General features: G+C 42.0%; 1 protein-coding gene across 1 annotated transcript; it reads left to right on the top strand.

Moving 5' to 3' along the window:
• The first annotated feature begins 75 nt into the window (after positions 1–75).
• Positions 76–2,656, top strand: Rpl31l15 (ribosomal protein L31 like 15). Its single transcript, XM_039089866.2, has one exon. It carries the CDS (start codon positions 2,236–2,238, stop codon positions 2,611–2,613), a length of 378 nt encoding a protein of 125 aa, XP_038945794.1. The 5' UTR covers positions 76–2,235; the 3' UTR covers positions 2,614–2,656.
• The last annotated feature ends 11,112 nt before the right edge of the window (positions 2,657–13,768 follow it).

The following is a 13,768-nucleotide window of genomic DNA, read 5'->3' as shown; positions in this document are numbered from 1 at the left end:
CAACACAACCAACCAGACCCCACCAGAGCTCCCAGGGACTAAACCAACCGATGAGTGCGCGTGGAGGGACCCATGACTCCAGCCACATATATAGTGGAAGATGGCATTGTCCAGTATCAATGGGGAAAAAAAGCCCTTGGTCTTGTGAAGGCTCGTTTCCTCAATGTTGGCGAATGCCAGGGTGTTGAGATGGGAGTGGGTGGGTGGGGGTGGGAGTGTCCTCATTGAGGCAGGGGTAGGGGGTAGGGGATAAGGGAGAGGAAAGAAGGGGGATAACATTTGAAATGTAAATACATAAAATATCCAAGAAAAATAAAATAAAAAATTGGTTCTATAGATTGAGTGAGCTTAAGGACTGGAGGAGAGTTCAGTGTTGTCTCTGGGTGCAGATCACCAAAGCTATCAAAGGTCACCAGATTAGCAAGCATGACTGCTCCCAGCCTTCTGGGAGGATAAATTACATTCTTTCCTTTGAAAGAACAGCCCTGTGTTCTTAACATTCCAGCCCCTCCAATCCCTGTGCTTATCTGTGAGCACAGAGTTCTCTGTGCCCCTACACATACCAAGGGAGGCAGTTCCTTATGATAAATCTCATGTAGGTGTTAGCATGCAAATTATAGAGACATCTTATTAGTTCTGTTTCTTTGGAGACCCATAGACTACTAAATTCATTGATTATATTAATAGCCAGAAATAAGGCACGTGGAATTTAATGTATTCACAAGTAAAGTCCTCGACAGCAACAGCTTTCTTAATCATTAGGGAATGACTTTATTCCTTGCTTTTAAATCCACTTTGAGGCTTCTGAGTAAGATGGTAGTGTAGAAGGTCGTTCCAGGGGACCCAGTAAAGGAAGGGTCAGAACAAGAAAAAATAAACTTTAATCCAGCAGAGAGAAACATCAGAAACTTACAAAGGTAGCATTAGAATATGTGAAAATTCCAGAAAAAAATGACGTAGTGTGATACATTGATAGGTAACCCATGGGCTGGTGATACAAGGGCTTATGCTTAGTGGTTAAGAGTGTTTGCTATTCTTGCAGAGTGCCAGAGTTGGAAGGCTCTCAACTGCTGTAACTCTAGTTCTGGGAATTTGACAACCTCTTCTGGCCTCTGTGATCACTCAGCTTGTATGCACAACATACCCACACTCAGGGTGATTAATACACAGATATTCTCTTCAGTTTTCTGTGCAGTGACTACTTCTCACAACTGTGATACATCAGGAGGCACTCCCATTTCCAAGCCCCAGCTAGAACAACCGTTAACTCAGTGGGTAGGATCTGATGAGTTAGAGAACCTGCCCAGACTGTGGAAAGCTAAGTGTGGCCAGCAGAGGTCACTGACATGCAAAGAAGAAAAGCTACTAAAGTGAAGGGAGTTCTTGTGGGACACAGCATTCTGTGGAAGGCAGCATGTGTCCAACACAGACTCAGTAGCATCATTAAACTGGAGGGAAGGCAAGATTCCACACGTCACCAGACCCTCTCCTTCATCCCATGCATGTAAGTAAGCCAGGACTATACAGAGAAACCCTATCCTGAAAAACCAACCAATCAATCAACCAACCAACCAACCAACCAACCAACCAACCAACCAACCAACCAAAGAAACAAAAACAAGTTCTTTTGGGTGTGTGACTGAAGAACACACTTAAGAGATGCTTGCTTATCCTTGTCTATGGCTGCACTATTACTGGGAAATGGTACCATCCTATATGGCCATCAACAGATGAGTTGCTAAATGCAATCCTTATGTAGAATGGATTTTATTTAACTGCACAGAAGATGAATTCATGGTACTAGTAGAAAATGTACGCACCCAGCAGTCAGTGTGTCCAGCAAAATAACTCGGATTCAGAAACACAAATTCCGCACCTTCTTGGGATGCTTCTTTTTGTTTTCATGGCTGTGGATAAAATCTAGGCTTCTAGAACACCAGGCAGATGCTTTATTGCCGAACTGTGCCGCAGATCATTGTAGAGTGATTATCGTGATCTCTCAAGTCCTATTAGGGAAAGAACTGCATGTTTTTTAAAGATTCCACAAATGCTGAACAGTAATGCAGAGCTTGGAATAGAACAGATACTCATCAAGTGTTGGTCCAATAAACAAGTGAGTGATACAGATGAAATATCTGCCTCAGCTAGAGAGATACTATATTCTTGCCTGAAGAAGAGCAACAGATCAAAGAATTAAAAGTTATTGAATACGCTTTCCAACTTGGGCCCGGCAGAATGGCTCCCGCAAAGAAGGGTGGCGAGAAGAAGAAGGGCTGTTTTGCCATCAACGAGGTGGTGACCCGAGAATACACCATCAACATTCACAAGCGCATCCATGGAGTGGGCTTCAAGAAGCGTGCTCCTCGGGCACTCAAAGAAATTCGGAAATTTGCCATGAAGGAGATGGGAACTCCAGATGTGCGCATAGACACCAGGCTCAATAAAGCCGTCTGGGCCAAAGGAATAAGGAATGTTCCGTACCGCATCCGAGTACGTTTGTCCAGAAAGCGTAATGAGGATGAGGATTCACCAAACAAGCTCTACACACTGGTAACTTACGTGCCTGTTACCACATTCAAAAATCTACAGACGGTCAATGTGGATGAGAACTAACTGCTGAATGTCAAATAAAGTTACAGAACTGCCAAAAAAAAAAGTTATTGAATAAGCTGGATGGCAATGTCACACACCTTTAATTCTAGCACTCAGGAGGCAGAGGCAGGTGAATCTTTGAGTTTGAGGCCAATCTGGTCTACAGAGTGAGTTCCAGGATAGCCATGGCTACACAGAGAAACCATCTTGAGAAAACAAACAAACAAACACACAAAATAAGAAATTCTTCAAAGAAAGTGATGATGCATTTAATCTATTTGAAGAATAAGTGACAAATATGGGGCCAATCCACTTATTTAATATCCAAATAATGATAGAGTAACAACATATTTTTAAAACCAAATTTAATTATGTGTATGAGTGTGTATGTGGGTTTTTTTAAATTAATTTTTAAAAATGTATTCTCTTTACATCTTGCTCACGGCCCCTCTCCAAGTCACAATCCATCCCACAGTCTCTATTCTTCTCTGAGCAGGTGGGGCACTCCCTGGGTATCCCCCCACTCTGGCACTTCAAGTCTCTTTGGGGCTAGGCTCTTTCTCTCCCACTGAGGCCAGACAAAGCATCCCAGCTAGAAGAACATATTCTGTGTACAGGCATCAGTTTTTGGGTTAGCCCCACTTCAGTTGTTCGGGACCCACATGAAGGTCAAGCTGCACATCTGCTACATATGAGCAGGAGGCTTAGGTCCAACCTGTGTTTGTTCTTTGGTTGGTGGTTCAGACTTGCGAGCCCTAAGGGTCCAGGCTAGTTGACACTATTTGTCTTCCTGTGGATTCCTATCCCTTTTGAGCTGCAATCCTTCCTCCTATTCTTTCATAACAGTCCCTAAGCTCCATCCATTGTTTTCCTGTGGGCATCTGCATCTGTCTGAGTCAGCTGCTGGAAGGATATTCTCAGAGGACAGCCATGCTAGACTTCCGTCTGCAAGCATAACAGAGTATCATTAATAGTGTCAGTGACTAGTGTTTGTCCATGGGATGAGTCTCAATTATTGGTTGGCCATTCGCTCAGTCTCTGCTCCATTCCTGCAGCTGCATTACTTGTAGACAGGATAAATTTGGTGTTGAGAGTTTTGTGGGTGGGTGGTGAAGGGATTTAATATTTACTTGTTTTACCTCTAGACAATGGATCATAACATGTATCCTATACAATTGGAATATAATTAAAAGTGAGGGTGGAAATGACTTGTGTCCACTCTATGACTCCTTTTTCTACAATAGAAGTGCCAGAGAAACTCTCAAGATGGTTCATGAGGTGAGAGAGACTAGTTCTCTATCAGATTGTTTTTAAAGGATCGAATGCAAAGTTACAAGAAAGGCCTGTAGTTAAAAATGAAAAGCAAGTCCGAGATTCAGGAATTGTTTGTGTAGTTAATTGGCCCTCAGAGAGAATATTCCTCTATTATCAACAAAGTACACATCCCCAAAATGTATCATTCCCGACTCCAACAGACCAATTTTGAGTAAGATCTTTAGGGGTGTTTATCTCTGTGTGGGACATAAATTAATTGGTGTCTTGGGTGATATCTCCCAGAAGAGATCCAAGGTGTGTCATTTGGTGAATATCCCTTTGCCATTTACCCAATATCTCTTTGTCACAGCTGCAATCATAGGTCCTTCAGGACAAGGAACATTTCATCTCTCACAGATGGTGTTCCCTCTTCCCTTGTACTTGGCTCATGTCAGGCCAACTCTGTTTTGATTACCATTGAGGAAACAATTGTTAGTCATGAAGGGGATCCCTGACAGTAAAATAAAAAGTACAATTTTTTGTTCCATGAGAATGAGTACAGAACAATGAAGGTTAACCACGACCAGCAGAAAATATGAATAAAACTGAAGGAAAGGCCATCCAGAGACTGCTGCACCTAGGGATCCATCTCATCTGCAGACACCAAACCCAGACACTATTGCTGATGCCAAGAAGTACTTACTGACAGGAGACTGGTATACCTGTCTCCTGACAGGCTCTGCCAGAGCTGGACCAATACAGATGCAAATGTACACAGTCCAACATTAGACTGAGTGCAAAGTTCCCAATAGAGGAGTTAGAGAAAGGACCAAAGGAGCGGAAGGGATTTGCAACCCACAGGAAGAACAACAATATCAACCAATCAGACTCCACAAAACTCCCAGGGTCTAAACCACCAACCAAAGAGTACACAGGGGACCCATGGCTCCAGCAGGATATGTAGCAGAGGGTTGCCTTGTCAGGTATCACTGGGAGGGGAGGCTCTTGGTCATGTGGGACTTGATGTCCCAGGGTAGGGGAATGCTAGGTTGCTGATGAGTGAGCAAGTGGGGGAGCACCTTCATAGAGGTAGAGGAGTGGGGAGGGGATGGGCGCTTTTGGAGGGGAAACTGGGAAAGGGGAAAACATTTGAAATGTAAATAAGTAAAATAACCAATAAAAATGAAAAAAAATTCCTTTGACTTTGGAAACTGATGATCAATCTGATATTATGTCAAGCATCTGCCATAGTAAGGGTTTTACCGCTGAGAACAGACACCTTGACCAAGGCAACTCTTACAAAGGTCAACATTTAATTGGGGCTGGCTTACAGGCTCAGAAGTTCAGTCCATTAACATCAAGGCGGGAACATAGCAGCGTCCAGGCACACATGAGGCTGGAGGAGCTGAGAGTTCTATATCTTCAACCAAAGGCAGACAGGAGAAGGCTAGCTTTCAGACAGCTAGGAGGAGGGTTTCTAAAGCCTATCCCCACAGTGACACATTTTCTCCAACAAGGCCACACCTACTCCAACAAGGCCACACCTACTCCAACAAGGCCACACCTACTCCAACAAGGCCACACCTACTCCAACAAGGCCACACCTCCTAATACTGCTACTTCCTGGGACAAGCATATTCAAACCACCACAGCATCTCAATAAAGAAATAGTAAAAAGAAGTCCTGTTGGATAGGCTAAGAAATTGGGGTGGGAAGGTGTATGAGATGCATGTTTAAAACCAGAGGCAACATCTGGACGCTTCCAAGACTAACTTAGAGGTGAAAGCAGTTCAGCTGTAGAATCTGCATTACTGTGGGCTGAGAGGGCTCAGAATCTGAGCAGGGATGGTGAAATTTCATGGAGTCACATGTCCTGTTGGTCCTGGAAGGCTGTGGCTCACGTAATTGTTGCAATGATGACTGTGTTTCTATTCCATTCCAATAGCAAATGGAAATTTCCTGGGTTGAAGAAGGAAGTCTGATTAACACCTCAGATGAGGCGTGTTGGTATGATCAATAGGCGATGGGCATGCCTGTGAGGAACCTCCGTCCTTTTCCACTTATATGCTTCTTCTGCCTACCAGTACCTGCAGAAGAAATTCCAGCGAAGATAATATTGGGGCTTGAAGCATCCTGGAAAGCATTGCTAGCTAATTGTCAGCTTATGGTTTAAGTCAAAGGGTGACGTTTGGTCAGAATCCAAAGAAGGCTGTCCAAGAAGAAAGGGAAAAGGTTACTTGTGGGTTACAAACAGGGATGGAAATTTATTCAGAAAGTTTCCTAAGGTAGGAAGAGAGACAAGAGGGAGATGAAGAAAAATCTCTGCTGTGGAGATTTATAGAGTTGCACACAGGTGAAGGGCTGGAGGTCTGTGTATAAACTGATTCAAAAGATTATGTGTCGATACCTTGGCTCGATAAAGGTGGGGAAAGAGGGTTTCATTTTTTCTTTATTTACCCCTCCTGCGTGTGTGTGAGAAAGAGAAAGAGAGAGGGGGGGAGTAAGGGGGAGGGGGAGGGGAATGAGGAGGGAGAAGGAGAGGGAGATCGAGAGGGAGAGGGAGAGGGAGAGGGAGAGGGAGAAAGACAAAGACAGGGAGAGACTTATTCTGTAGTCCTGGAACTCAGTGTGTAGGACCAGATTTCTAATCATAGAAGTCTGCCTGCCTCTGCCTCAGAAGTGAGGAATTAAAGGCCTGTGCCACCACATCTGGATGCTGTGATTGTGATTGCAATGTGAGAACTTTCCATTATCGTCTGTCTCTTTCATCCCCAGCCCTGCCCTTTCAGGATGTTTCCTGAGTCTTAGAAGGAGTGGCATTAATGTTCTCTTTAGGGGTGAGCGCTGGACTATCATTCATTCTCAGCCTTTTTGAGCAGCCAGGAGTCTCTGCATTCACTGCCATTGGTTGCAAAAATGTCTTTGATTAAGGTGGAGAGTAATGTATCTCTATGTCTACAAATGTAAATATTTAGAAGGCAGTTTGGGGCCAGAAACTCTATTTGATTGCTTTTGCTCTTTTATATCCAGTTTCTTTTTTCCCATCATTATTTCTTCTTTACATTTCAATTGTTATTCCCTTTCCTGGTTTCCAGGCCAACATCCCCCTAACCCTAACCCCTCTCCTTCCCATTCTCTATAGGTGTTCGCCTCCCCATCCTCCCCCCAGTATTGCCCTCCCCCCAAGAATCCCTATCACTGGGGATCCAGACTTGGCAGGACCAAGGGCTTCCCCTTCCACTGGTGCCCTTACTAGGCTATTCATTGCTACCGATGCAGTTGGAGCCCAGGGTGAGTCCATGTATAGTCTTTGGGTAGTGGCTTAGTCCCTGGAAGCTCTGGTTGGTTGGCATTGTTGTTCATATGGAGTCTCAAGCCCCTTCAAGCTCTTCCAGTCCTTTCTCTGATTCCTTCAATGAGGGTCCCGTTCTCAGTTCGTGGTTTGCTGTTGGCATTCGCCTCTGTATTTGCCGTATTCTGGCTGTGTCTCTCAGGAGAGATCTACATCCGGTCCCCGTCAACCTGCACTTCTTTACTTCATTCATCTTATCTAGTTTGGTGGCTGTATATGTATGAGCCCATTCACAGGCTCTGGATGGGTGTTCCTTCAACATCTATTCTAAACTTTGCCTCCATATCATCTCCTAAGGGGATTCTTGTTGCCCTTTTAAAGAAGGGGTGAAGCATCCGCATTTTGGTCATCCTTCTTGAGTTTCATGTGTTCTGTGCATCTAGGGTAATTCAAGCATTTGGGCTAATAGCCACTTATCAATGAGTGCATACCATGTGGTTTTTCCGTGATTGGGTTACCTCACCCAGGATGATATTTTCCAGTTCCAACCATTTGCCTATGAATTTCATAAAGTCATTGTTTTTGATAACTGAGTAGTAATATTCCATTGTGTACATGTGCCACATTTTCTGTATCCATTCCTCTGTTGAAGGGCATCTAGGTTCACTCCAGCTTCTGGGTATTATAAATAAGGCTGCTATGAACATAGTGGAGCATGTGTGTTTGTTATATGTTGGAGCATCTTTTGGGTATATGCCCAAAAGAGGTATAGCTGGGTCCTTAGGTAGTGCAATGTCCAATTTTCTGAGGAACCTCCAGAATGATTTCCAGAATGGCTGTACCAGTCTGCAATCCCACCAACAATGGAGGAGTGTTCCTCTTTCTCCACATCCTCACCAGCATCTGCTGTCGCCAGAGTTTTTGATCTTAGCCATTCTCACTGGTGTGAGGTGAAATCTCAAGGTTGTTTTGATTTGCATTTCCCTTATGACTAAAGATGTTGAACATTTCTTTAGGTGTTTCTCAGCCATTCGGCATTACTCAGCTGTGAATTCTTTGTTTAGTTCTGAACCCCACTTTTTAATAGGGTTATTTGTCTCCCTGCCATTTAACTTCTTGAGTTCTTTGTATATTTTGGATATAAGCCCTCTATCAGTTGTAGGATTGGTAAAGATCTTTACCCAATCTGTTAGTTGCTGTTTTGTCCTAACAACAGTGTCCTTTGCCTTACAGAAGCTTTGTAGTTTTATGAGATCCCATTTGTTGATTCTTGATCTTAGAGCATAAACAATTGGTGTTTTGTTCAGGAAATTTTCTCCAGTGCCCATGTGTTCGAGATTCTTCCCCACTTTTTCTTCTATTTGTTTGAGTGTATCTCAAACAAATTTGTTTGATGTGGAGGTCAATGATCCACTTGGACTTAAGCTTTGTACAGGGTGATAAGAATGGATCAATTTGCACTCTTGTACATTATGACCTCCAGTTGAACCAGCACCATTTGTTGAAAATGCTATCTTTTTTCCATTGGATGATTTTGGCTCCTTTATCAAAAATCAAGTGACCATAGGTGTGTGGGTTCATTTCTGGGTCTTCAATTCTATTCCATTTGTCTAGCTGCCTGTCTATGTACCAATACCAGGCAGTTTTTATCACTATTGCTCTGTAATACTGCTTGAGTTGAGGAATAGTGATTTCCCCCCCGAAGTCCTTTTATTGTTGAGGACAGTTTTAGCTATCCTGGGTTTTTTGTTATTCCAGATGAATTTGCAAATTGTTCTGTCTAACTCTCTGAAGAATTGGATTGGTATTTTGATGGGGATTGCATTGAAAGTGTAGACCGCTTTTGGTAAAATGGCCATTTTTACTATATTAATCCTGCCAATCCATGAGCATGGGAGATCTTTCCATCTTCTGAGGTCTTCTTAAATTTCTTTCTTCAGAGGCTTGAAGTTTTTATTGTACAGATCTTTTACTTGCTTGGTTAAAGTCACACCAAGGTATTTTATAATATTTGGGAGTATTATGAAAGGTGTCGTTTCCTTAATTTCTTTCTTGGCTTGTTTCTCTTTTGTGTAGAGGAAGGCTACTGATTTATTTGAGTTAATTTTATACCCAGTCACTTTGCTGAAGTTGTTTATCAGCTTTAGTAGTTCTCTGGTGGAACTTTTGGGATCACTTAAATATACTATCATATCATCTGCAAATAGTGATATTTTTGACTTCTTCTTTTCTGATCTGTATCCCCTTGATCTCCTTTTGTTGTCTGATTGCTCTGGCTAGAACTTCAAGAACTATATTGAATAAGTAGGGAGACAGTGGGCAGCCTTGTCTAGTCTCTGATTTTAGTGGGATTGCTTCAAGTTTCTCTCCATTTAGTTTAATGTTAGCCACTGGTTTGCTGTATATGGCTTTTACTATGTTTAGGTATGGGCCTTGAATTCCTATTCTTTCCAGGACTTTTATCATGACTGGGTGTTGAATTTTGTCAAATGCTCTCTCAGCATCTAATGAAATGATCATGTGGTTTTGTTCTCTCAGTTTGTTTATACAGTGGATTACATTGATGGTTTTCTGTATATTGAACCATCCCTGCATACCTGGGATGAAGCCTACTTGATCATGATGGATGATTGTTTTGATGTGTTCTTGCAATTGGTTTGCAAGAATTTTATTGAGTATTTTTGCGTCGATATTCATAAGGGAAATTGGTCTGAAGTTCTCTTTCTTTGTTGGGTCTTTGTGTGGTTTAGGTATAAGAGTAATTTTGGCTTCATAGAAGGAATTTGGTAGTACCCTGTCTGTTTCAATTTTGTGGAATAGTTTGGATAGTATTGGTAGGATTTGGACCTGGGCCCTTTTTGGTTGGGAGACTTTTAATGACTGCTTCTATTTATTCAGGAGTTATGGGGTTGTTTAAATGGTCTATCTGTTCCTGATTTAACTTGGGTACCTGGTATCTGTCTAGGAAATTGACCATTTCCTCCAGATTTTCAAGTTTCATTGAATATAGTCTTTTGTAATAGGATCTGATCATTTTTTGAATTTCCTCTGATTCTGTTGTTATGTCTCCCTTTTCATTTCTGATTTTATTAATTTGGACACACTCTCTTTGTCCTCTGGTTAGTCTGGCTAAGGGTTTTGGTTCTGTTGATTCTTTGTATAGTCCTTTTTGTTTCTACTTGGTTGATTTCAGCTCTGAGTTTGATTATTTCCTGCCTTCAACTCCTCCTGGGTGTGTTTGCTTCTTTTTGTTCTAGAGCTTTTAGGTGTGCTGTCAAACTGTTGATGTATGCTCTCCCCTGTTTCTTTCTGCAGGCACTCAGAGCTATGGGTTTTCCTCTTAGCACAGCTTTCATTGTGTCTCATAAGTTTGGGTATGTTGTACCTTCATTTTCATTAAATTCTAAGAAGTCTTTAATTTCTTTCTTTATTTCTTTTTTGACCAGGTTATCATTGAGTAGAGCATTGTTCAACTTACATGTGTATGTGGGTGTTCATTCCTTATTGTTATTGAAGACCAGCTTTAGCCTGTCGTGGTCTGATAGGACGAATGGGATCATTTCCATCTTTCTGTATCTGTTGAGGCCTGTTTTGTGCCCAATTATATGGTCAATTTTGGAGAAAGTATCATGAGGTGGTGAGAAGGTATATCCTTTTGTTTTAGGATAGAATGTTCTATAAATATTTGTCAAGTCCATTTGGTTCATAACTTCTGTTAGTCTGTCTACGTCTCTGTTTAATTTCTGTTTCCATGATCTGTTCATTGATGAGAGTGGGGTGTTGACATCTCCTACTATTATCATGTGAGGTGCAATGTGTGCTTTAAGCTTTAGTAAGGTTTCTTTTATGTATGTAGGTCCCCTTGTATTTGGAGCATAGATATTTAAGATTGAGAGTTCATCTTGGTGGATTTTTCCTTTGATGAATATGATGTGTCCTTCTTTATCTTTTTTGATGACTTTTGGTTGAAAATTAATTTTATTCGATATTAGAGTGGCTACTCCAGCTTCCTTCTTCAGACCATTTGCTTGGAAAATTGTTTTCCAGCCTTTTACTCTGAGGTAGTGTCTGTCTTTGTCTCTGAGGTGTGTTTCCTGTAGGCATCAAAATGTTGGGTCCTCATTGCATATCCAGTTTGTTAATCTGTGTCTTTTTATTGGGGAATTGAGTCCATTGATGTTGAGAGATATTAAGGAATAGTGATTGTTGCTTCCTTTTATCTTCGTATTTGGAGGTGAGATTATGTTTGTGTGCTTCTCTTTTCTTTGTTTTGTTGCAAAACGATTAGTTTCTCGCCTTTTCTAGTGTGTAGCTTGCCTCCTTGTGTTGGGCTTTACCATTTATTATCCTTTGTAGGCCTCGATTTGCAGAAAGATATTGTGTGAATTTGGTTTGTCATGGAATGTCTTGGTTTCTCCATCTATGTTAATTGAGAGTTTTGCAGGATACAGTAACCTGGGCTGGCATTTGTGTTCTCTTAGGGTCTGTATGACATCTGCCCAGGATCTTTTTGCTTTCATAGTCTCTACTGAGATATCTGGTGTAATTCTGATAGGTCTGCCTTTATATATTCCTTGACCTTTTCCCCTTACTGTTTTTAATAGTTTTTCTTTGTTTTGTGCATTTGGTGTTTTGACTATTACGTGATGGAAGGAGTTTCTTTTCTGGTGCAATCTATTTGGAGTTCTGTAGGCTTCTTGTATGTTTATGGGCATCTCTTTCTTTAGGTTAAAGAAGTTTTCTTCTATGATTTTGTTGAAGATATTTACTGGTCCTTTGATTTGGAGTCTTCACTCTCTTCTATTCCTATTATCCTTAGGTTTGATTTTCTCATTGTGTCCTGGATTTCCTGTATGTTTTGGGCCAGTATCTTTTTCCGTTTTACATTATCTTTGAAAGTTGTGTCGATGATTTCTATGGAATTTTCTGCTCCTGAGATTCTCTCTTCTATCTCTTGTATTCTGTTGGTGATGCTTGTATCTACGGCTCCTTGTCTCTTCCTTTGGTTTTTTATATCCAGAGTTGTCTCCTTTTGTGCTTTCTTTATTGTTTCTATTTCCATTTTCAATTCCTTCACCTGTTTGATTGTGTTTTCCTGTAATTCTTTTAAGGATATTTGTGTTTCCTGTCTAAGGGCTTCTACTTCTTTACTTGTGTTTTCCTGTATTTCTCTAAAGGAGTTCTTTATGTCTTTCTTAAAGTCCTCCATCATCATGATCAAATATGATTATAAATCTAGATCTTGCTTTTCTGGTGTGTTTGGATATTCAGTGTTTGCTTTGGTTGGAGAATTGGGCTCTGATGATGTCATGTAGTCTTGGTTTCTGTTGCTTGGTTTCCTGTACTTGCCTCTCACCATCAGGTTGTCTCTGGTGTTACCTTGTTTTGCTATTTCTGACAGTGGCTTGACCGTCCTATAGGCCTGTGTGTCAGGAGTGCTGTAGACCTATTTTCATGTTTTCTTTCAGCCAGTTATGGGAACAGAGTGTTCTGCTTTCATGCATGTAGTCGTTCCTATCCACTGGCTTTCAGCTTTCCCAGTGGGCAGTAACCAGAAGGACCTGCCCCTACTTCTCGTGGGTCCTTGTGTGCAGGGGGCCCAGATGGTGCTAGGCGTTTTCCTCTAGAGTCAGAAATGTGGGCAGGGAGTAGTTGCCTCTGGTTTCTCAAGCGTGTCTTCCCCTCTGAAAGTCTAACTCTCCTTCCCATGAGATATGGGTGCAGGGAGCTGTTTGACCAGGTCTGTTCAGATCTGGGCATATTCTGGACCACAGGGCTCCTGTAGCTTGACTGCCCCTATCTTCCTGTGCCCCAAGCCCCTATACAGTTTCCTTTAGGGTCATGGATGTGGGCAAAGGTGGGTAGAAGTTTCGGTCTCTTTTGCTCTGCAATCTCAGGATTGCCCACATGTCTGGGCGATCAGTTCTCTCTCCCACGGGGTTTGGGGGCAGGGAGCTGTGGACCAGGATCAGTGAGGTTTGGGCGCCAGCTAGAAACTGAAGTGTCTGGCACCAGAGGAATTTTGCCTTTGAGTGTCCTGAGTCCACCAGGCAGGTCACTTGGACCAGAAAAGTTGGTCTTACCTCTGGTCTCTGGCCTGAGGTCACTCCTCGGGGCTTGGTTTCAGCTTTTTATGAGGGCAGCAACCAGAAGGGCCTGCCCCTCCTTCTTCTGAGTCCCTGTGCACCTTACATCCAGTTTCTTTACTACAAGAAACTATCTTAACTATTATTCAGATCACCTATGTTTGGTAAGAGAATGACAAGCTGAGTATGATAGTATAAGGCTTTAATCTCAATAGGCAGATCTCTGTGGGTTCTAGCCTGGTCTACATAGCACATACCACATCAGACAAGGCTACATTGTGTGACCTTGTTTCAAAAAAGAAAATGACGAAGTGTATGAAATAAACATAAATAATTCACAGTACTAATATATAACATTCATAAAGCATTATGAAAACATGCTTACAGCATTTCAATTTTTTTTTTTTGGTTCTTTTTTTCGGAGCTGGGGATCGAACCCAGGGCCTTGCGCTTCCTAGGCAAGCGCTCTACCACTGAGCTAAATCCCCAACCCCAGCATTTCAATTTTTATTCTTATAGGTGTACACATGATCATAAGTGATAC

This window comes from Rattus norvegicus, chromosome 12, assembly GCF_036323735.1.
Source record: "Rattus norvegicus strain BN/NHsdMcwi chromosome 12, GRCr8, whole genome shotgun sequence".
Taxonomy (NCBI): domain Eukaryota; kingdom Metazoa; phylum Chordata; class Mammalia; order Rodentia; family Muridae; genus Rattus; species Rattus norvegicus.
This window is presented reverse-complemented; position numbering and strand designations above follow the sequence as displayed.

Coding starts and splice junctions, on each gene's coding strand:
- Rpl31l15 (XM_039089866.2), top strand. CDS start 2,236: ATGGCTCCCGCAAAGAAGGGTGGCGAGAAGAAGAAGGGCTGTTTTGCC.